This window comes from Molothrus aeneus, chromosome 8 (genome assembly GCF_037042795.1).
Source record: "Molothrus aeneus isolate 106 chromosome 8, BPBGC_Maene_1.0, whole genome shotgun sequence".
Taxonomy (NCBI): Eukaryota; Metazoa; Chordata; class Aves; order Passeriformes; family Icteridae; genus Molothrus; species Molothrus aeneus.
The window spans coordinates 26,276,726-26,301,119 of NC_089653.1; the positions used below are offsets into that span (position 1 = coordinate 26,276,726).

Genomic DNA, 24,394 nt, shown 5'->3' on the forward strand with positions numbered 1-24,394 from the left:
TGAAAGCATATCTCAGACTTCAGGGACACATAGTATCACCTACCTTATCTAAATGCCATGAGAGTTGTTTGAAATCACTGTAGTATCTACGCAGCAAATGCTACATGGATTTGGCACACTTTTGCAAGACTTCTTTTCTTTCAACTGTAGAGCTGGCCTTGCTGCACTGGACTGCCTGTGGTTACATGGCTGCAGGTCAGAATGTCAGTGGATTCCCCACTCTTGTTCACTCAGGGCCCACAGTTCCCTCAAGAAGGTTGTCTCAATGTAATGGCTCAGCGCCACTGTCTGGCATGCAGAACATTCCTGGTTTGTCTCCGGAGATCCGCACTGCAAGTGCTGACATGTAACACCACAGCTGTGCAATTTGTCAGCGGACAAGGGGGAAGGAGCCCTGCCTCGCTCCGTCAGGAGGCACTGCAGCTCTGGCCTTGGCTCTGCCGAGCTCCGCAGCCTCCCAGAGGCAGGGCACCCCGGCAGCTCATGCCAGCAGGCGGGGCTCGCACATGTGGTCGGTCAAAAACTCGGTCCTGCAGAACATCTCTCACTAGTGAGAGGGCCCATGAAGGGATTTGTTTGCCATAGAACAGACCACCATATCCTCACTATAACCAAACATCATTTGTAGGGGCATAAATTGTGCAGTCCTTGGTGCTGTTCTACTTAAGCAGACTTCCAGAAATCACTTGTCTTCATATAAAATATTAAAAGACCCTACTTTGTAATCTAATTTATACTCAGTTTGTCTTTGTGTGTCAGTAGTATTTATCATCATCAAATGATACTCAGCAGTTATGCAAAAATCAGTGTTTTACCATGGGTAAATAAACCATTAAGTTTAGACTTTACCTCCAGCTATGCATATACCCTCAGAACTTGCATATACATGGAGTTAGTATTTAAAGGCTTGACAAATTAAGCTTTTTAAGGTCTGGATATTACTTCTAATATAGTATCTTTAAAATTAAAAATTACTGAAGTAAAATCTGTACTAAATATATTAATTATGGGTATTGTTATTAATAGTGAAAATGTGAGAGATATTACCTATCACTTTGGCAATGAGAGGAAAAACTCCCCACACATACATTAGAAAGGAATGGGGTAAACAAATAAATAAGCTTTTATTGTTAATTCTCTTGTGCTTATGGGGCCATGAAGGATGAGAATCAGAAGTGAGGATGACTGGAAGCAGACCAGTTACACCATGATATTAATGGAAGTATGCAATAGTGAAGGCACAGAAAGATAAGTCAGGTTATTAACATGGATATTTCAGCTATCTGAAGAGATGAGAGTAACATCAAGGATTGTTTTAAAAGGCCTTTTTTTTTCTCAGAGTAGTGTAACATTCATTTTTTACTGTTGCCATTATGTTTTCTTTAATTACATTTTGCTGTTCTATAAGCAGTTGGCTAAAATAGTTAAAATGGTAAACATTTTCAATTTCTGCAGCTAGAAAAGAGCATGACACAAGCCATTAATGACATAAGCCAGTATTCTGGGATCAAAGAGTCTGTATACCTCCTAGGTATGATCAGTTGCACATTCCAATATTTTCTAAATTTATAATATGTGAATTGAGGATTATATTGTCCCTGGCTCAAGGTGCTGAGGGAATACACAGCTTCTCACAGTACCTGCAAAAAGACATCATTTATTTATTCCGCATTGCTCTGCATAAGGCTTAAAATTCTGCAATGTTTGCCTTTCCCAGTCCCAGAATATTTGGAAGTCTCAGCTATCCATGATAGAGTGTCTGATAGCTTATCTCCAAAGATTATCCTTTAGCATCTTGATCTGCTTGACTCTTGAAAGCACATGATCTGCACACTGCAGCAGTCAGTCCAGCTCCTGAGTTTTGCTTTTCACCTTTCAGAAGTCTGGAACCAGGCTGTATCTCTTGGTGAATCATTCATAAGTTTCATTTTCTGGTTACTCGTGGGTTGATTGTTTTGCTCCTAACCTAATGTGCTTAATCATATTCTTCAGGTAATTCTGTTCTCCTACAAAAACATCTGCTCTATAACCACCTAATTCTAAAGGATTAGATCTCCCCTGTATTTTTCTTTCAAACTAATAGGAAACTTTCTTCTTTCAAAAATTTTGAAAGAAAATTTTGTTTGTTTCTTATAAAGAAACTTGCAGGCTTGAGCTAAATTTTACCAGGTCCTTTATAAATGTAGCCTGGTTTCTGAATACCACCATTTCAATGACATGCAGTCATGAGCAGTAGAGCCACACAGGTGCAGGAAAATGCAAAGACAGAGTAACTGCAAAAGAACCTACCAGTTGTGGCCACCTGTTGCCATTCACATCCAGTGAAAAGAAAATCACTGAAAAGAAAAAAGTCAAAAGTGGTGCTGACTGAAATATTTTTCAGGAGAAGTTGATAGAAGTAAATAGAAACTTACCCAGAAGGTGAATTTCACATACCCAGGCATTGGAAATTTCTGCTTCAGTCTTCAGCTTCTCTATCCAAACAATGATCGGAGAGAATAAGAAAACAGGTACAGCTAGCTCCAGAAACAGAGTTCAGGATAACCTGGGAAAACCTGATACATTGATAGCCCTAAACTGACTGGACTGAAGTGTTTTTCATTTTTTTAACCTGAATTTTACTTCATTACTTTTGGAAGTTGAATAAGAGAGTGCTTTTCTACTCTCTCTACCAGTCTGTTAAGGAGTACGATGTTGCCATTCTTCCTAGATGAAGTCTTTTATTCCTGCAACTGGATACTTATGTTACTTCAGTCCTATTTCAGAGACAACATCTCATTCCACATGAAATCATGTTTGTATTTTAATGACTATTGCTGCTGCAGAACCGTCACAACACTATCTAGATCACACTTTATAAATACGAATTGAAGTACCTGTGTACAGTAGTAACAGTAAAAAACCAGAGTTTATTCTCCATTGAGTGTGGGTCCCTTAACCACTTTGGGAATAAACCATGTTAGACATGCAGTGGTACCTAAATTGCTACTGCTCATTGCAGCTTAAGTGAGCAGGACATTTACACCAGGGCACAACATGCACAGCTGGGCCAGCCCTGGCCCTGAGGTACTCACGCTATCTAGGTTTTCCATCTTTTTTTTTTTTCCCAATTGCTTCTTTTCCCTGATAATGAAGAGTTGATTATATATTAATTTTCAGAAGATTAAAATTAAGGCAATTAATTCTCCAAGGATTAAATTTCAGGTCACAGAATAACAGATTTAGGCATCAACCAATGAAAGGCCTTAGTCAGACTAATAGGCAGATTGACATCTTTTATTCTTAGATGTGTTTCCTTGCTACTGTGTAACTCTACAGTTAAATAAGCTCTTAAAGCAATGAAATCATTGCTGTTTTTGTTGTTTGATGCTGAACTATTTAGAGACGCAGTATCTGTGTGTGCCTAGCTCCATCACTGTCCTACTTTATGATCCCTTTCTTTTTCTCCAGGTTCTGCCTGTGCCTTCTTGATCTGCTCCTAAAAATGGAATATTCTGGGTGTGAGTTCATTTACACCAGAGAGCTGCATCTGATTTATCCTCATGCAAGTTAGAACAGCAGTTAGATCAGGATTTCAGTTTTAGCATGCATACTGCTACAACTGGAAACTCCAAAAAGGTATTGTAAGAGGTGGGGATTGTATAATTGTATTGGAAGATGCAGTAAACATATTAATCTCAGCTGAAATTATTAGCCAGGAGTGTTTTTTGCATGAGCTCTCATTAATATGCTGGCACAGATACTTAAAAAAAAAAATCAGCAGTTTTAATCTAAAATCATAGATATTTAATACATACGAAGTCAGCAAGGGGAAAGTCAGTGTTTTGCCAATATTTTTAACAAAATCTCTATTAGCTGACAGTTACACAAACACAGAATATGTCTCTAGCCAAGTGGAAAAAAACCTACAGTTCTGATTTCTCCATGTGCATAACTACGTTCCATATTAGGAGAACAGGAACTTGTATAGCTGTTAGCACTTGTTCAGTTCTACTGCCAAACCCAGACCCTAAAAGTGTGTTTTTTGGACCAGCCACTGTTGTTTCTCTCTTATGGCAGTGCTCCAGAAATACTGTAAGGTTTGGCCAGAAAACTCCTTATACTGATTTCTTGAATAAGAGAGTCCATGAACATTGGTCACCCTGTGCCTGCTCACACCCACCCACTTATTTCCCTGTAGGACAACCTCAGTGAGCCTTACTACTGCATTATGGTTAATGCAGGGACCAGCTGGTGGTGAGGGGTCAGTGCTTTTGTCATGCCAAGCCAAACACTGGGATATGAGAGAAAAAGAGAAAGAAAACAAAAAAAACCCAAAAAAACCCCAAAAAAACCAAACCAAAACAAAAACAAAAACAAACAAACAAAAAAAAAACAAACCAAAAAACCCCAAAACCAACAACAACAACAAAACACTAAAAACCAAAACCTAAAAACCTTGACATAAGAAGCAGACATAAGGATGAGAACTGTTAAAATAAATGGAGAAAATCTTTGCAGAGTTTTAGGACCCCATGCTGAGACTGAATGCTGAGTTGTACAGTGGATGTATTAAGTGCAGAAATAGTAGTGCCTAGTAAAACACACTTGATCCATTATTACAAGTGATGTAATGTGTCTGTGCGAAGTAACACGTTCTTGTGACTATCCACCTCCTAATCCAGGGCCGTGCATTAGTGTCATAGCTGTGCTCCTGTTGCCCTCTGAGCCATGAGTCACCATCTTTCACTTCCTCAAATAATTACAGGCAGCAGTTGGCTGTTGCTTGGTCTCAAGGGCTTTCACTGCTGCTCAGGAAATTCACACAAAGCCACTTTTCTGTGGATGATCAGTGGACACCTGGATTTGCTTTAAACCTTGGGCAGAGATGGTCCCACATGTTAAACATTTTTTCCCATGAGTTGCCTCACCTGTCTGTGAGACCTTACCTTTCCTTTGTTGGAAGATCAGGCATCTTGTAGCTACACAGTGCTGACCACCCCTTGGCCCTCACTGAACCAGAAAACACATAATTTGCAAATTTTTTTCCTTGTGGGAAAGGATGTGAAGCTCCATTTTTTGTATTTCTCAGAATATAGTGTAAGTCAATGTGTCTAAACAAATACTGATGGCTATTCATTTTTAGAAGGTGCATTTGGTGTTACATTACCATTAAGTAACTGTGCAACTGAAATCTGGCCCAATTCTCCACCGCCCTGCACCTGGTTGGTGCTCTCCATCTGCAAAGTGTAAAGTACGTGATTAATGCAACTAACTTAAAATTTTCCAGTCACTGGAGGTGGCATTTTGTTCCCATTTAGAAGGCTACATATTTGTAAATGACTGTGCCAGGTGCAGGGGAGGGGAACCTGACCCCTTCAAAATTTGTCTTCCTGAATTAGGATTAATTTTTCAAAGAAGCCAGGATGTTTCTGCTTTCCTCGGGGTATGTGTGTGTGTGTGCGTGCTGGGGGGAGGGTGTGTGGCTAGCAGAGGTAGTGCAGGAGCAAGTACTGAAATGGTCTGTGACTTGTCCCTCTCTAATAAACAGGACTTTATAAAGGGAGCATGAGCTGGAAGAAACATTCTCAGTGTTACTTGTTTAATGCAAGAGTGCAATTTCTGCTCCATCAGTCACCCGAAATTCCCTCCCAAAACGTGCGCAGGTAAAACTTTTTTTGTCACATTGTATTGTCAGGCAGCAATTCCACTCCTTAGTCCTGTCTTATTATAGCAGCAGGTAAAGCCTTCCTGAGTAGGTCTTGATCACACTAAGGTATGTGTTTGGAAGCAGAGAGCCCGCAATCGACGTCCTTTATTAAAAACCCATCGTGGTTGGGCCCAGACGGAGAGAAGGGTCTGCTGCAGAGATTACTTGCTACTCGAGAAGGTTTATTAATTGACTCTCCCGTTTTATATCAGCCGACAGAGCCTATATCTGAAAAATGACTGATTACATTTCTTCGGAGGTGCTACCAACAAGAAATTAGAACAGTACACACGCTCTTCCCCTTGTCCTTGGCGTTTGATGATTGTAAATTGTTGCCGGAGTGTGAAGGGGCTGGTACTGCTCACTCTTTACTGTACAGCCTGTCCTTTACCAAGCGCGGGTCCCGGGACCATTCCGGGCAGGGCCAGGTGCGCCCGAGCCACCCTGCCCCGAACAGGTGCGCCCGATGCACCCTCTCCCGGCTGGGACACAGGGCAGAGCCGCCGGGCCGCCGCGGGGCGTGGGTCCCTCCCGTCGGGCAGGTGCGGGCGGAGGAGGGAGGGAACGGGCCCGGCGCCCAGGTGGGGCCGGGCCGCCGCGGGGCGTGGGTCCCTCCCGTCGGGCAGGTGCGGGCGGAGGAGGGAGGGAACGGGCCCGGCGCCCAGGTGGGGCCGGGCCGGGGGCTCCGCCCGCCCCTCCCTCCGGCCCCGCCAGCGCCTCTGGGGCTCCGCGCAGCACCGGCCGCCCCCGCCGGTGACCGCAGCCCTCCGGCAGGGCGGGCTCAGTCGCAGGGGGTTGCCTGTCCCGCCGTCGCCAGCCCGGCGGGGGGGCGCGGGGGGAGCGCGGTTGTCTCCAGGGCCGGTCCTCTGCCCCCTCCCTCCCTTCTCTCTGCCACCCTCCCTCCCGCCGCCGCGGCCGAGGGCTGCGCGGCCACCCGCGCCTCCCGCCGCAGGGGCCGCCCCGTATGGTCCCCGCCGCTGCCATGAGCCAGGCCCCGGCTCCCCGCGGCGCTGACCCGCCGGAGAGCGATGCCCGCAGCGGGGCCCCCAGCCGAGGGATGCCGCCGCCGCCGCCCAGCCTGCCCCAGCTCCTCCACAAGTAAGAGCCGCCCCGCGTTCCGCCGCGCCGGGAGGGCGGGCGGGCGGGCAGGCGCGGGTCGTTCTCCCTCCCCGGTGGCGGTGCCCCCCTTCCCTCCCCCCGCGGCCAGACTGACAGCCGGGCGGGCGGAGGGTCGGCCCGGCACCGGCCCTGGCCGTGGCCGAGCGGTGCCCCGCGGGGCTGAGCCTCCCTTCGCCGTGCGTGTGGCGGCGGGCCTGTCCCCGCTGTTTAGGGGCACGGACTCCCCTAAAGACCGGCAGTGGCCTCGCTGCCCTCAGAAGTTTTCTGCCCGAAAAGCTGCTCGTGTCGGTTTGCCGAGGGTTCGCCCCGGCACCGCGTCTTCCGTGCCCGGGAGCTGGGCCGGGGAAGTTTCCGTCGCTTGCCCCGCGGCGGTGTGTGCCGCCTGCCCGGCCGCCGTTCCGCTGCTGCCGTCGCCCCGGCAGGCCTGGGGTGCCAGAAAGCGATCGCATCTCTCTGCAAAACTGTCACGGGAAAAGTAACCTGTGCGGGTTTGGAAGTCTTATTAATGAGTGCAGTGATGCTAGTGTTTTTTGCTGTTTTGTTTTCCACCCAGAAAGAGGGAAGAAAGCACTTCTGCTACGCAGATGCAGTAGTGCCAGTGATACTTAGCTGGCTAAATGAGAATGCTCTGTAGCTAATGGGTGAAGCATGAGTAAGGCCTAAGCTGATGATCTGTGCTGATTCAAGGTGGTCAAGTGCACTGTATCTGATTTTTTGGCAAGTTATAACGTATTAGAGGAGGTAAGGCTTTTAATCTGCTAACAAATAGCCGGCTATGGAGCTATTAGAACTGCCTTCTATTACTTTAAGATTTGAGTTGACGAGCCGGACACTGGGTGCTGCGCAGTATTGAAGGTTGAGAACCACTTTCGATATCATGTCCCAGACCGCCAAGTGGACTGAGCCCGTGTGCGGCCCTCAAGCAAAGCGCGAGTATGACAAAGCACTGAGGAGCTGCCACGGCCTTGACGCCGGGCGTGAGCCGCTTTCCTGCAGCAACTCCTTCAGCAAAGGCTCTGGCTTAGGCATCTCCATTATCACCTTCTTAACAAAACCCGACAATGTAATTAACGGAGGAAATGCTTTCAATTCTTTCACATTTGCAAAATGCACGTACACAAATACAGAAGTGCAATGTGTTGATGTTACCGCAAATTTAACGTATGAACGTTATTTTGAGTTGGGAATCACATCAGCTTTTATAAATATGTAAACAACTGGACTTTCAAACTTTCTGCAGAATGTGGTCCATAAATTTGATGCTTTATTTTCTTTTAGTCTGTTTGTTTTTAAATTATGGTTTGTAGCTTAATTGTGAAAACATTCATGGTTCTTGTTACCTACATTTTTATTTCTGTTGGAAATACAGATTTGGAGATTTGCACTGAAATTGAAATACTAATTGTCTCTTCCTAAGTCCACTGGGCTGTTGCTGTGATACATGTGAATTATTGTGCAACCACAGAGTAATCTGCACTTACTCAAAATCAGTCTTAAATTTTAAACTACATTCTCTAAATTTGACCCTCATTTTCTCACAATTACCAAGACTATGTGGCTGCATATTGCAAGTCAGATAGGTAGATCTGTGGAGAATGCTTCACAGTTTTATTTCTCATGTGGTGTGTGTTACGTATGAGGGCATCACATTCTTGCTAGTCATACTTCCTAGCAGATTATAGGTAGGTAAACTTGAAATGCTTTCCTTTTGACCCTACCTTTAATGGAAAGATTTGAGAGAGATGCCATGTTCTGAGTGTTCTTTGTCATGTTAATGTGACATAGGGTGGCAAACACCGAACATCTCCATCTAAGGTCCTGCAACTCGATCTTACAGTTTTGTAACGTGTGGCGTAATTTGGTGTGTGCCTGTTTACCTGATTAATAAATGCACTGAATTGGAAATGCAGGCAAATTGTACTTTGTTTTTATGATAATAACTTGGTATTTTATAATCTAAGCTGAATATACAGTGAATAATTGAAAGGGAGATGTTAGGGAATATCCAGAATTGCTCTTCCAAGTTTATTTCTGATACGCTAGAATAGGTATTATGACTGGTAAAATACAATGGAATGAAAGCAGTGATTCTTCTACAAAATTAATTAATGGTTTCATTACAGGAAAGAAAACACTGATCTTGTTTTCTGAGCATTTTGTTTTTCTTGACTTTTTTCAACAATTGCTATTTTTTTGCTTTCCGAGCTGCAGTAAACAAATGTGCAGTTGCAGAATGCTAATTCAGAGCCAAGTAGATCAGAATATTCTGTGGTGTTTAAGAAAACACCTCCCTGTTTGAAGTCTTTCATTATAATATCATATAAAATATGCATTTTTCATTATCCCAATTAAACTTTAAAAGCTCTCTGGATTCCTTCTTTCTTGCCTTTCAGTTTTGTTAGGAACGTTTACAGATGTTAGGTGAAGAGCAACGTAACTTTAAAAAATTACTTCTACATGGGCAGCTGATAAAGATTCATTGTGAGTGCTGAGCTTTGAACAAGGATTAAAATTTAGTGAAACTGGAGATCTGAAATGTCTTAGCAGCTACATTGGCTGAACTCATGCAACACAGGTAGCATACACTGTATTCTTTAAATGCCCCTCTGCTTTAAAATTTATAATGTAGTTTTAATATAAAAGTATTACTGAACCTCTAGTTTGAAATTCCCTGCTGGTAGTATCCAACTACAATAAAATATAAATTGAAATATGCTCTCTACATGTTGTACTTTTTCCCCAAGTGACTACGTCAGTTGCGTTGATAGTAAAGGTCCAATGATAAGATTTACAGAGTTAAAGCATTCTATCTATGCAGGTTGTTGTGATGTTTGATGGGAAAATACTTCTTCTTTTCCAAAACTAAAAGCCTTATTGCAGTCAAAGCCCTCAAGCTGTAGAGCTGAGAATGAGAAATTGCTGGGAAAAGGAAACCTGAATTTACGTGCTTCAGAGGATGACTTATAAAAACGTACCCTTCTGTATGAGATAAAGCAGAAGACTGAGAAGAAGAACGTTGTAATGGTGTTGGCCAGTGTTCATAACTGGTTTCTGCTGCTGTTGTGTGGAAGGAGTGGAAATGCAGGGTAGGGTCTGTAGTGCCAACAAGTGAAACACGTGTTGGATATCTCTGCAAAGACCAATGTGTGTTTGGAACTGTTTGTTGTCTTGGGGCTTTTTCCCCCCTCTCCCGGTAAGTCTGCTCTTATGAGAAAACTTATATGGTTTGTAAGTTTCGTTTATAATTTGCAGTTGCACTGCAAAATGTAAGTTTTAGATGACAGGTCAGTGTGTGACAAATTTTAGTACCTGCTGTTAGATTGGCTGTAGTGACTAAGCAGCATGAGAGAGTGCAGACTCCTATTCATAATTCCAGGTGTGTGACTTATTACAGTCTGACAGAGCAGCTAGCTGGAAATAACTGAGAGAAAGGACTGAGTGGTGACTGTGGGTTAACTATAGAGATGTTGCATGAAGAGTGCTTTCTATGAGAGTTTTGCTGAAAACATTTGTCACGAGTAAATTCTATGATTATAGGAGACCTCATTGTATTGAAATCCAACTCTTTGTATGGTTTTGGTTTTAATGATTTGTCATGGGTCATATCTGTCCGGTGGAAATAGAGCAGTTTTTAACTCCCTGTGTTGATATAGGAATATATGTTTGGTTTACAAATTGAATAAAAGTCACCTTAAAACAATGGGGGGAAAGGCAAAATTAATTTTTTTTTTTTCCTGAGGGGTTGTGCCCTGGAGATTTTGAGCTCCTCTGGAAGGAAGATGGAATTTCCAACATCTGCGCCCAAGTTGTCATCAGTTTGTGCCAGTTCTGGGGGCAGAGAGGAGGAAGCAGGCTGGTGCTGAGTGCTTTGAGTCCTTTATTTCCCTATAGCAGCAAGGAGAAAACTTGTTGAGAAAAATTATCTCCAGTTTATCTTTTTTTTAACTCTAGCCCACTATGTTAAACATGGGGGGGTTTTATTTGCATCATTGTCTGTTTGTTTTGTATAGTGTGGGATTTTCTTTTTCCTTTTCCTTTCTTTTTTTTTTTTTTTCCCTCCCTGACTCAAAGTCTCCCAGGAGAGATAAAATATGAAATGTACTCCCATTATATACATTAGTCATGGCAAATAGTTTGGCATATATGGCAAAGGCCAACTGATACTTAACAAGGAGAAACACTGGTTTTACTGTTTCTCTTCTTACTGTTACTGATACAGGCTTTCCATACTTATTTGCCTTTTAAAGTACATCTCCAAAATCTCAGTTTCTTCTCTACCTGATAGGGCTCTGAAAACTCACGGAGTTTGTGTTGAAACAAATCTAACAGCCCTGGCTGAAGATGAAAACAAAACAGATGGGGGCTGTAGTTGTCTTAGCTGAGCAGCTTTACCAAAACAAGGACAGGAGCTGTAAAAGCAGCATGGTGTGGGACTGGCCAGGGAATGTGGGAAGCAAACCCACATTGTTAAGCTCCTCCTTGGGTTTGCCATTTATTGTCTCTGTATATTATGAAACAGGCAGTGGGGGAAAATGCAGTTTTTCTGGAATTGTTTGGCTTATTGAGTCATAATTGAGACTCTTCTTACACCTCACCTGAGATTAGAATCAGGACTTAAAATGCCAAATGTGTGTACTAAATGTGTGTGTGTGAATGGAGGGGGCAGGGACAGGTACAAACAGAGGGTGCTTCACTTTTAAGTTTAGTTGTTTTCCAAAATCAGCATCAGTGAATTATAATTATCTTCAAGTCATGTAATTAAAATTTCTTTTTTATTTATTTCTTTTAATTTCTTTTTTTGTTGGAAAACAATGGCCCCTCCTTTATATTAGCTGTGACCCAAAGGTTTAAGATTACTTAATCATATGGAGGTTCTCTCTCTTAAACAAAAATGATTGAAAGTGTGGAGTTTGGGACTTAGGTTTGTTCTGTTTGGTTGATTTTTTTTTCTTTAATCTCTGATTTAAAACCCAACAGCTTACTGGCAGAAAGGCAAAATAAAAAGACTGAAGAGAGAGCACAGAGGTACTAAAGCAGAAAGGAGTCAGAACAAAAGAATTTAGAAGGAATGTGTTGCATGCAAACATTTCCAAGTAATCTGACTTTTATTATCAGTTATCAATCAATTCTTAGTTGCCCAGAAATGTCAGATTTTAGTGGAGAGAGACATAACAGCAGTGATGCTAACTTTAGCGAAAACTTCAATAATGCACAATTTATAAGAAGAAATATACTAAATGAAGTTTTGGAATACAACACATGACAATGGAGTCCTCTTTAGTAAAACTCAGTTGCCTGGATCTTGCTTTTCATTGGAAATTTAATATACTGTTCCCATCAATGGGAAGGCTGGAAAATATGTTCCTTTAGTTTTCCTCTTAATTCACTACTTGTCCTTTCAGAGCTGTGTGCACCTAACAGTAAGAGTTGTGTGTGACCTGCTGCGCTACTGCTACTGATGTGGTGCTAAAATCTTCCTGATCTCATTTGGAGGAAGGTAAAATGGAGATGGGAAAAGCCTCAGTAACCAGTTCTGATCCTTTCTGGTGGCTACCAAAATGTGAGAAACTAGATCTTCAATGATACTTTTTTAATTCATAGAGACTGTAGAAATTTATTTAGGAGGGGAAAATGGGTTATTTGCATGAAATAATAATGTCAATCACTTTAAAATGCTCCTTCAAATAGAATCTGCTTTCTCAGAAGTGTAAGTTGTCTTGCTTTTTCTTTTATTTAAATGAATTCATTTCATATGATTTGTAGCTAGACACTTAATCAAACTGACTTTATTCCCTTGAATATACTCCTCCCTTTTTTCCTCCTCTTCATCCTTTGTAACATTTTATAGTTGATTTAAGGATGTAATCGCTCTGTTAGCCTCTGCCCCTCTCTATGTCCAGCTGCTTTCTCTTTGTCACGCTAATGACCCATCACAGTGGAGCTGTCACTTGACACAGAGGGGGAAACCAGAAAACGTCTCCCTTTGGGCTTTAGAAACGTTTAATATCTGTCCTGTTCTGACAGCTCAAGCCTAGCCCGTTTTACAAATGCCTCTTGCCTATTTAGAAGAAACGTGGAATGAAAGCATCGGGTATTCTGTTGCAGGAAGGGGGCAAAGGCTTGTTTTCTTAAAGGATCAGTAGGTACGACGGCACAAAAGTCACTTTGTATCAGGATAACTGCATTGCTGGGTGTGTGTATGCAAACTTGTGAAATGGGAGTTTAACTGATATTGAATGTGCAGCTTGTGGTACAATTATCTTGTGCATCTAAGGAAATACAAGGAGGGTGCATTTGTTGTTAGTTTTCTCCATGTCTGTGTTGGGAGATGAGCTGAACAGGCAATGAGCAGGACCTGGGTGGAGTTGCATGAATGATGTTGCATGAATGATGCAGTTCAGATTTGTTCTTTACCATCTTGGTTGTTTAAAGATGTGCAGCTGTCTCACCAGCCTCTGCAGAGTGCTCCAAAGATGCCATGAGCACTGCCTGACTCTGGGAGTGACAGCAATCTGTAGCTATGCTGGTTGTGAGGAGCAGTCTATCTCCTGCACAATTTTAACTCTAAAGCCTGTGCTATGTGAAATCTTAATGACAATCACTCCTTGGGGAGAGATTCCACTTCTGGATTACTTCTTCTGAAGACAGGAACAGGATAAGGAAGTCTTTAACTTGTGTTCCCTTGAGTAATATCTTCTGCTGGCCAGGATGAACAGAGAAAATGTCATTTTGGGCAGGTTATGAGCAAGCTCCCTGACAGCTTTCTGATCACCTGGTCCCTTCTCTGCCGTACCAGCTTTTGACATAATAAAAGCATCTGGTGTTATCTAGTCTTAACTTTCCTCAACTTGCCATGAAACCTGTGATTTTCTGTAGATTAGGATGCAGAGTTTTAGAATTCAAGCAATGTCAAATGTCTTGGATTTGGTAGTGTCAAGAGCTACAGTTTTATGTGTCATGAATTGGCTTTTTTCCTGGATGCACAGACACGTGTGAGTTGATGGTGTCTGTGAGTTAGGGCCACTTAGGAAATGTGCAGGAGTTGCAGTGCATTTTTACTTATATTTTAATATTTGTATTAGGAAACAGGCTTTGAGTTCCTCTTCAACAAGTGGCTTGATGGCTGGCATTGGCTTTACTGAGATAACAAATACTGTCTGTTTCTGCAGGAACAAATCCTATTTCTGTCTCTGCTGATTAACATGTTTTCCCTCTAAGGGAAGATGCACTAAGTAGTTTTATTAGGTTGATGACACATGCAGTTTCTTACACTGACCAACTTTTATTGTTCTATTTTTGGCCTCATTTTAAAGAAAATATTTTAATGTCTTTCTCACCCTTCTTTCTGTTCTTCTTGGAAATAGAGTGAGAGCAGATTAACTTCTGGTACAGAGTAGGTTGCTCCAGTCCCTGCAGAACTGGGCACAGCTATGGGTATTTGCATGGTTTGCAGTTTGGATGCTATTCTGGTGATTTTTAGAGGTTTTCTCTGCTCCTCCACATAAAATTCTGTCTGAGATTATGCACAATTCAGACTAAGGATGGCATTTGGAGAAAAGATGACTGTCATCTCCTGAAACCTTAGAGAGAAATAATAGCAAACTAGGATGAGATTTTTTGCAGCCCTAGGTTTCTCTTATCTTTCAAAGTCTTCCATTAACACGTCTTAACATTCACACTCTTGCTATCCATGTACTCTGCACCATCCATTTGTGTTCCTCTCATGGCACATTCTTTTAAGGTCACCTACAATTTTCCTCCATCCTGCCAACTCACAACCAAACACTGGCCTCTTTTCTTTATTTACTGCTTCATTCAAGGTCACTGTTGTGTTGTGTAGCAACACCTTCTCATGGTGCAGACAGGGCTGACCCTTTTGTTGGCATCTTCTGTTGACTCTCAGATGAACCAGGAGGTCTGCCTCAGGTTACTCTGCCATGCATTACACTCAGCAAAATGTCACTGTTGTATCTAGAGATGGACATATTTGTAAGAATTACAGAAGAATAGTAACTGAGATGGTTATATAGGTACCTCTGTGGGTGGCATGGGCAAACAGGTTCATAGGTAAAGTGTTGTAATAAAATAAAGTTCTGTGGTACTTGAATTCAAGTCAACTCACTTTCTGCATTTGAATGTACCTCCTCTTTCCCAGCTTCTGGCGGATAAAAAATTGCTAATTAAATACTCCAAATTTGACAATGAAATTTAAATTAATCCCATGTCATGTATCTTTGTTAGATTAGACTTCTACAAGGCTTGGGATCATTTCTGTTCAATCTAGTAATCTGCATTGCAGATTACTAAAAGATTGAATTTCCTTCAAAAAAAAAAGAGGAGTTAAGTTGAAATTTGCAAGGGCTAGAAGTGACTTTGTGATTTTGTATAGATGGTTAAAGTATACATGTGCAGAGTAAAGCAATATGTCTTTATATTACATAATTTATAGCATAACAATGTTATAAATTGCATAAATAATGTTAGGTGGCCAAGAGTTTGATTGTCAGTGGTAAATAGGACTTGAATTCCTCTTTGGATATAATGTATATGCTATGATCTTCTAAAGCCTTATTCATACACATGAGGATTATTCATGTGTATAAGGCTTCAAAGGATCAGATCCTATCATCTAAATCTGCAAGGCTTCATGACTCTTTAGTGTTTGTTTCTTGGGGTAATTGCTGACAGAAGAGACCTAATGTAGTAGAAGCCAAAGTAAATATCAGAAAGTTTGAAGCATTAAAACTTCCATTTTTAAAGAGTATGGATCTGTGCACGGAGGAGTAGGGCTCCATGCTCCTTTGTGGTGCTTAGTAGCATATTAGAGGTCTGACATGTTTTCAAACCAGTACTCTGGAGTGTTGAAGCCTCACCAGCTGCAGGGATTTGCAGAGCTGGAGGTGGAGAGGGCTCTACAAAGAGCCCATCAGCTCCTCTGCACAGAGCTGCCCTTACAGGGGGCCATCACTGCTGTCTTCTCATTTGTGCCGAGCATTTGGGAGAAATAAGGCATGGTCTTATATCTCTCATCTAAGCTGGCTACTTGCTTTGCTTTCTGTGTAAGTTCTCAGGATTTTTGTTTGTTATTTTTGCTGCCCTTTTAAAATGGAATAACATGCAAATAGCAGATACAATTTCAGAGAAGCTTTACTAAATTTTATATCCCCGTCCATATGGGAAGAACATAAAATACCAGCAAATAATATTATTTTCTGGATCACTGGCAAAATTTATGGAGGGAATCTGCTCTTAAACTGCAAGACAGCAGTTTGCAGTCTTTTCTGTACAACATACTGTCTCTTACTGTGTATTTTGGCATCACTTCTAATTTCCTCCTGCTCTGTAAAAATATAAGACCATTTTATACAAAGATGCAAACGTTCAGAAGGGAGCCTCTGCATGCTTGTTTTATTGGTCTGCTTAGTATGATAGATTTTTCTTGTACCCTTCTCTGAAACATTAAAACCTACTGTTTTGCTTTTGACAAACTGTATTATGTAGAAGTTGGTAGCAGTGTTCAAAGCCAAAGACTTGATTGGCAAGTTTTAGCTGTGAGTAAATTTTCACAGCTGATCCATAAATCCCCAACAGACCATTAGGAGCTTCAGAGCGGCTCTGGCAAACTCCCCTACAATAATTGTAGTTTTAAGTTTGTTATATTTAGTTTTCTCACCTCTTAGCTGGATGCCAGGGGGACCTCACTAGAAGTAAACCAGCTCTGTATTTACTTTTTTTCTCCAAGCTAGCAGTTTGCACAAATAGCACAGCGTGGGAGGAGGGCTTGCTGGTTGGCTCTTGGTGGACAAAACAGAGACTGACCAAGAGTGTGACTTGTGATAAATGGACCCCAGATCTGGGGTTAGACATTTTAGTAATTTGAGGAGTACATAATTTTTAGCCCTCCACCTCCAGCCCCTGTTCTTAAGAAGCAACAAAATCATCAAGGGAGCAGGAAAAAAAGCATCTTCAAGCTTGAACATGACAGAGTTGTATATAACTGTGTGAGACAGAGAGGCAGCTCTTAATTTAAGTTCCCTGAGGTAATTGTACTTATTTATCTGTAGTGAAGCTGGCAGAGTGACCAGCTTTTAGGAGTCAGCACTACTCCAAGAACAGAACTGCATGGGTGGCAGTGGTGGGGGCAGCAGGTGTTGATGGTGGGAGTGTTGCTGGATCACCTGGAAGCCCGGCTTGGAGAACACAGCCCCCTCACATGCAGGAAAGCCAGTGCTGTAGGGACTGCATTGCATCTTCAGTAAGTCCTGGAGAATGCTTCTTATACAGTACTGCCAGACAGCCTAATAAAGCCAGAGAGGTTCCTGTCATTCCCCAGCATTTAGATCCTGCTGGGCTGGCTCTGAAGCAAACTCAGACTTGACTGCTTGTTTGAGCAAGCAATGAATATTTTGTATGTATCCTTCTGAAATTGAAACTGTAAACTGTAAACTTTTTTGCCAAAAATGTACTTTGCCCCTTGATAGAGTCTGGTGTGTTACCTTGCTGAAGAGGAAGGTGTGTCTGCATGGTGAACTCTTTGAAAGAGTGTTTTTCCTTTTTCAGAAGATGATAGAAAAATAAATTGAATGTCTCTCTTCTGCCACAGAAAACCAACCTCTCATACCTAGAATCCATGAAGGATTTGTTTACACTGGAGGGTGAAAGAGAAGCATTATCTGAATGATTTAGGAAGGGAAATTAAGAAGAATTGGTCTTTGAATTTTCAATATTTTTTTTAAATTTAGAGTAAGAAAAGCAGAAATCTCATTTATATTAAAAGCTCTTTCAACCAAAAATGCCTTCATGTTACAATTTTAATTAAAGAGGATCAGAAGCTTTGTTGATTAAGGTCTTGTTAGGATAACAATAGATTAAGTAACTATAAATAGTGATGTAGTGAGTGATGATCTCTTCCTACAAACTTTGTGTTGAACTTAAGCAGGAGAAAGGAAAAATATCATCCAACAACCTTCTTGCAAGGGAGCGTCTCTAAAATAGAGGGGTCTGCAGAAAAACAAAAGGACTTGGTCATCTCTTCAGTCTTTAGTTTCAAGTGCTTTAACTTCATTTGATGCAAGAAGTCAAGTGGAAGTTGTCATTCCAGTGGTGGGGATAGAGTGCTCTTGATGCCTGGGCCTGTTTTGGTATCTGACACTTAAACTAGAAATGCTAGGAGTGATAAGAGTAAATGAGCTCATTTCATGTGTACAAATGAAATGCAGAGCAGGCTTCTGCTGGGAGAAAAGACAGTGACCTTCATCTGAACAGCATAATGGAAAAAAGTTTTCAGAACTGTCTGGAATTTCTAACATAAATTTGGATTGGGTTTGGTGGGATTGTGGGGAAAAAAAACACATTGTGGTAATTAAAAATTCAAAACTGTGTCAAGATTAAAACCAAAAGGTATTGGTTATATGGATGTAAACAAACTACACATCTTCCTAGGCTTAGCTGCCTAAGTGTTGCGCTCTGCTTTATTTCCTCAAGAGCTAAATGGATGGGGAAGCAGGTCACTAAAAGGGATGGCACGGTCCTTCTGTGCTTTTGGGGACACAGTTCACTAAGACAGTGCACTAAAGATCATAATGGCAGGGCATCCTCATCTAGGAAGTGCTGATCAGCAGGTTGTTAATGCAAATTTCAACTGACTTGCATTTCACTTCCCTGGCAAATAAAGTTTGCAAATGCTTGCTCACAGAAGGAGCTGGAGTGAATCAATGACCAGTCTTAATGCATGTGAAATTTCACAGGTGGAGCCTCAGATGAATCTATAAATAAATGCCAAATGTAAGAGGGAGAATCTTTCTGATTGTTGCTCTAAAATACAAGCAAGGGAATGTAACTGTGGAAGAGGATGGGAGACTTAGCAGGCTTGTTTTCACTGCAGGATTAAGTCAGACTCCTGCCTAGGTTTTAAGCATTGTCATCTATCAAGAAAATTAGTCTTAGGTAAAAATGTGCTTTTGTGACACTTGAGGATTTGAGGGAGAATCTGACCTTCACTTGCATAGCTGACACTTTGGAAAGAGTATGTCAGAAAAATAACCTACAAGCTGGTTAGTCTTCACTTCCACCATTCCCTGAAGGACAGAAAAGTTTTCAATGTGATGCTATTAACAAGAAGAATTTCAGTTCTGCCCCACTGTCAAAATTTGCCAGCCTGAAACAGTGTTGGATGGGCAGGGCTTCCTCAAAATGGGGAGCTTTTGCTTGGATTAGGTTAATCAGAGAAGTGTCAGCAAGGTGAAATGTATGAGATATGAGGGAGCCATACCCAGAGCAGAATCTTCCTTTATGTGGGAAAAGTCTGTGTACTTCTTCCAGCTTCTTTGGGAGAGCCTGGGCATAATGCCAACATTAAGTCAAACAACATTTCTTGCCTCCTGCACCCACCCACCTTTCTGGTTGGTGTTGACATTTTTTTCCCAGCTCTTAATTAAAATGAGAATGGAGTTAAGGTGCAAACTCAAATAATTTGCTTTTCCTTCCTCATGGTAGAAAATTACAGCTTTAGTAATTGCAGTAGGCGACTGATGGGAAAACAAAGTGTCTACTCCTGTGTGGATGTTATTTACCTGTGAAGTGGCCAGAGCAGTAGGGAGGTTCTCTAATCTCTGTGTTTGTCTTTGAAAGTGAAGTGATTTGAAGAAGCAAACCAGAACTTTTTCCTGGTTGAAAGGGTGCCTAGGCTTATGTACAGCCACAACAGGATATTAATAGAACATACTGCATTTCCTTCACATAAAAATACGAAGGGCACTTTGCTGAGAAAAAATCCTGCTGTCCCTTTCTGTCTTTGGGACCAGCTCATCACCCAGCTAAAATTAAAACATGAAGTCAGGCAGTTCTTGCTCTCTATTTTTAAACTGCTTCAGCATATGAATGTGAGTGTGAAATCTTTCTTTAGGCCTCTCTTAACTTAATTACCTACTTATTCAAAATATTCTCTTCTCAAATTGCTGAGCTATAATTATATTAATCTTTTCTGTAGACCCACTTTTGCTACTTGATGTTTGTTTAATTAGTTTTATGCTTAATTTGTAGTTTTGTTATTATTTACAGTGATGGAAACCTCATGGTAAGTGTTTAAAATCTATTTTCATATGTTAAAAAATTAGCAAGTAGGTAAGGTTTTTGTGTATCTGCTCCATGTGTTCTTCTGGAAAATATAATGAGAAAGTGCACTTCAAAAAAAGGTATTCATATTAAATTAAAGGGAATGTCTTTTTATTCTTTCATTTCTTCACATCTTTTGCTTTGTGCGAGGTTATTCTTATTTTATTTTGGTTTTATGTCTTTTCATTTGTTTGTGTGAAAGGGACAATGTGATCCCAGAACAGGAGGTGCAGTGGAACTGCTTATATACCATATATTTGTAGCATTTTTCTGCTGATTTAGATATACTGAATTCTTCTTCCTGCATTTCAGTGAGTTTGAAAAAAATCCATGCAACTTCTTTCAAACTGAGCTGCCCTTGCTTGCCTAGAGCTATGCTGTTTTCCAGTGGCACAGTCTCAGCCTGCAGAGGGTGTGCTTCCTCCTGCAAACCCTCCGCTCCCAGCTCAGCCAAAACACCCCGTCCATGAACACGGTGTTCAGAACCCAGTGCTGCACCCAGAGGTATCAAGGGAAAGGCTGTCTCTGTTCCCTGTGGCATTTGTCCCTTGACTTCTTTGACTTTCAGCTGTTTGAAGCACAGGCTGTGTGACTTATTCCCAACTGACCCCTGTCACTGGAAAGGACACTCGTGAGAGAACACAGCACTTCTTTGCGTACTTGTGTAGCTGCTCTTGATCCTAACCAAAGTGTAAAATGGAAAAAACCTTCTCAGTGTTTTCCTGGTTCATTTGCTTTTGTCAGTGGGGGTAGCTGTGGTGTCAGAGATTTTGGGAAGAGTTTTCCCTGCAGTTTCCTATGTCTGGCTAAGCAGTGAACAGGCTCCACTGTGCGGGGTCCTTTGTGTTCTGTCAGCTAGATGAAGTTGGGTGAGGTGATCGGTTTTAAAAGGCATCACCTTCAACATCCACGTATTCCTGCAGCGTGCATATGGCAGTCTATTTGCACTCCTACCCTTGACAGCTAAATGAGTAAATGGCCCGCTACAAACTGTCTGCAGGGTGGCTGGTACCTGGGCATGGCAGTAAGTGTGAATGCATCTGCCCAGGCAAATCCCACTTTGGGATTCAGCCTGTTCTGACTGCTGGACCTTCGCACATCTGCTTACCAGAAACACCGGAGATTTCATAGATTTGGGTATTGGATGACAGCGCATTTCTATCACTGGTGAGAAACATGTTGCTATTCACAGTGGTTTGTGTCAGTATAGTTAGATAGCCAGACAGTGATGTTAAGTAACACAAACCTGGAGTCACAGTCTTTTGGACACGTCTTCCTGTGCCAATCTTGGTGCTTGGAACAGTTTGCCTATTAATTTGTTCCAAGCTTCCACCCCCTCCCCGCCCTCTCCAGAAAACCCTTGGCAAACCATCTCTTCAGTAAATCCTCCTGCCTTGGCTGGCTGCTGTCTCTGTTCATGTTCTCCTGTACTACTGCCCATTTTTTACTTCAGATTGATAATTTGTCAGCACAAAGATTTATGTGAGCATATTACATCCTGTAAAGAAATACACAGACTGCTTATTCTTTGAGAAATGCAAAATTTAATTTTCAGACTTCAATACAGATGTGATGTTCACCTAGACAATTAAAAAAAAAAAGCTAATTACCTTAATAGATTGTCTTTTCTCCAACTGAGACTGTAGTCCAATGTTAACAATGCCAAACTAACAGTACCTGCAGAACTTCTGCTTCCATCATCTTTGTCTACATCTTCTGTTGTTGTTTAGCTTTCTAAACGGATTAGTTTTGTATGTTTATTTTTGTAAATTAGCGAAACACATGCTTGACAAAAGCATCTTGGCAAAATCAGTGGGTTTTAATGGTGTTCACATACTTCTGTGCTTGAAATGAAGCCTGAAAAATTTGTCCTCTGGAATGTTACATTATGTTTTGGCCACTGGAAATGAAGCACCTGACAGCATTAAGCTATCAGAAGGATTTCCAGTCATGGGCAAGCAGCCATTATGTATATGTTGATCCACAGTAGGAGATCTGGACAGCTTTTGATTTACTAGTGCTCATCTGTTCAATATGAGCTGGTGATCAGGACAGCAATTACCTTCAACATTGATTGAAGAGTACTGAAAAGGAAAGGAGAATTCTATGCATGCAAGTCTAGAAGAATTGTTCGTTCTTCTTCTAGATGATCTTAAAAGTGCACTTCTCAAGGTGGCAAAAGGAACTATTTTTGTAATATCTATGCCTGTTTAAAAATATCTTACCAGGTTTATCATATTTTAAAGCAGACACTTAATTCTCTAACGTCCTTTTCAATAGATGGAGTTAAATAACTGGAGAATTAGAAACTTTATCTGTTTTTTAGCAGCTTGAGCATTTATCCATTTGTTTGAATGCTGCAGAGTTCAGACATAGAGATTTATTAGCTGAGCTAAACATTTGGTTTTAAAAAGACTATAAAAATTCTAACATTTTCTTCATATTTGGGCTTTAAATAGTTGTAATAGTAGACTTAATTTGAAGAATTTGAAACATCCTCCTTTTTATTCCGAAAATGACGCATGAATTATATTTGCTTAAGTGCGTAATAAAACTAAGGAGCCAGGTCATAAAGCACTTTTCACTGAAATGAATAAAAATAATGGCAAAATTCCTGTCATGTTATATGATAATGAAAACAGACTTTTTTGTGTAGCATATCATGCAGGTAGAATAGAAAACATCTATCTTAGCGTTAGTAATAGAGACGTGTGTAATACATTAACATTTTTATGTGTGCATGCGTTTTTTAGGCTGGGTATGTTTGTGCACTTATATATAGTCTTATTTTTGTAAGGAGCCCTTGTTTTAGAGATTATGCACAATTTTAGCTATTAATATTACTAACCTTTCCCAATGTATAAATACTCCTAGTCTCCCACACAGCTGCTGTGTCATCCAAAAAGGCCTGTGCTCCTTTCACCAGTCAATTGCATAAAATCAGTGTTGGAACAAGGATGTATGTGATAAACTACTTTGTTCAAAAGATCTCTTGGTTTCTTACCAAATTTCTGGGGCTGCCTGGGTCAAAGCATTGATATGGTGGAAACTGACTATATTTCTAGGGCACAATTTTAGAAACAAATGGTTTGCTTTTCTCCAGTTGAGATTTCAGATTATTGCATGATCTGTCACATGACCCAACTTTTACAGTAACTTCTAGAAGGTACTTCTTCTGTAGGTTTTACCACATTTGTAATAAATTTGTGGCAAGGTTAGCTTGACCTGATTGTTTGAAGAGCTGGAGATCATGGAAGAGTTGAGATTGTTGTATCATTGTGACTTTGTGTGGAGAGTGTGTGTGTGTTTATATATATATATATATGTATATACACACTATACATATATATACACACACAAAGACATAGATATATTTTCTTCAACTGTGGATAATCACTCGGTTGCATATCTCCTTAGGGATACTGAAGTCTTGGAAGTAAAATGGGGATGGCTGCCTGGGAAAGCCAATCCAGAGGTTTCATTTACTGAGCTCTCTGCAGGTTGCCCTGTTAAGGGCTTGGCTTTGTCTTACTGGAAAAAATATCTTAAGGAGCATGGTGGAATTTGTCAGCCCAGGGCTATTTGTAAAGGGGATTCACTGTGAAACTAAACTGCTGCATGCTGTTGACCCCTGTTGGCTTTCAGCCGTGGAACAAGTTTCACAGAAATGGATCTAAGGGCTGTTGTGCAGACTTTGCTTCTCATGTCAGAAGCTGTGCTTGTCCCTTGCTGGCAAGGCTGGCTTCTCTTGTAGTGAGAGCAAGCCCTGCAGCATGTGCATCCTGGGCCAGGAACAAGCTAGAATGCTGGACATTTATCCTGGGAAAAGTGGGTAACACTAAAGGCAACTGTGACTATACAAAACACAGTGTCTGCTGAGTTGCTCTGTGGTGCGTTCTCAGGGCAGCATTTCTCCTCAGCAGCTGACCGTGAACAGTTTTTTCTGCCCATCAGCACAGGAGTAGTGGACAGACCAGGAATACCCTACAGCCCCTGGGACTGCAGTGCTCTGCCCACTGCCAGCCTGTCCCACCCACACCCTGAGCTGTGACCCAGTTTTCTGTGTTGTTATCTTATGCCATCACTCTTTAGAGTCTTTCTGTACACCTAATAGAGGGTGCTGAGCAGGCACTGGGGAATGTTCCAATCACCTTGCTGGCCCTGGAAAGCTCTATCCCAGTATGGTTGCTCTGAGCTAACTAATCCACTGCAAGAATGGATTTAGCAAGAAAACTTACCAGTGGAGATATGCATTGGTACATAATTGGTTAAGGATATAAGCTGAAAATCGAGTTTGTACTTAGGTATGGTTTTTATTAAGAACAATATCCTACTTAGGATTTCAGTAACATATTTTACAAATCACTCTTCAGATGCTCTTTCTGGAACTCAAACAGTCGCGTTATAAATGAAGAATGGATTCAGGAGGCTTCACAGTATTAGTGATTATATTGTAATGCTTTCCAGATGGTA

The 24,394-nt window shown here is 41.4% G+C and overlaps 1 protein-coding gene across 1 annotated transcript in view; it reads left to right on the forward strand.

Moving 5' to 3' along the window:
- Nucleotides 1-6,653: 6,653 nt before the first annotated feature.
- RBM20 (RNA binding motif protein 20) overlaps nucleotides 6,654-24,394 on the forward strand; it is a 97,862-nt gene continuing 80,121 nt past the window's right edge. The window contains exon 1 of the mRNA XM_066554877.1: nucleotides 6,654-6,787. Within this exon, the coding sequence (XP_066410974.1) occupies nucleotides 6,654-6,787 (134 nt within the window). The remainder of the gene's footprint in view (nucleotides 6,788-24,394) is intronic.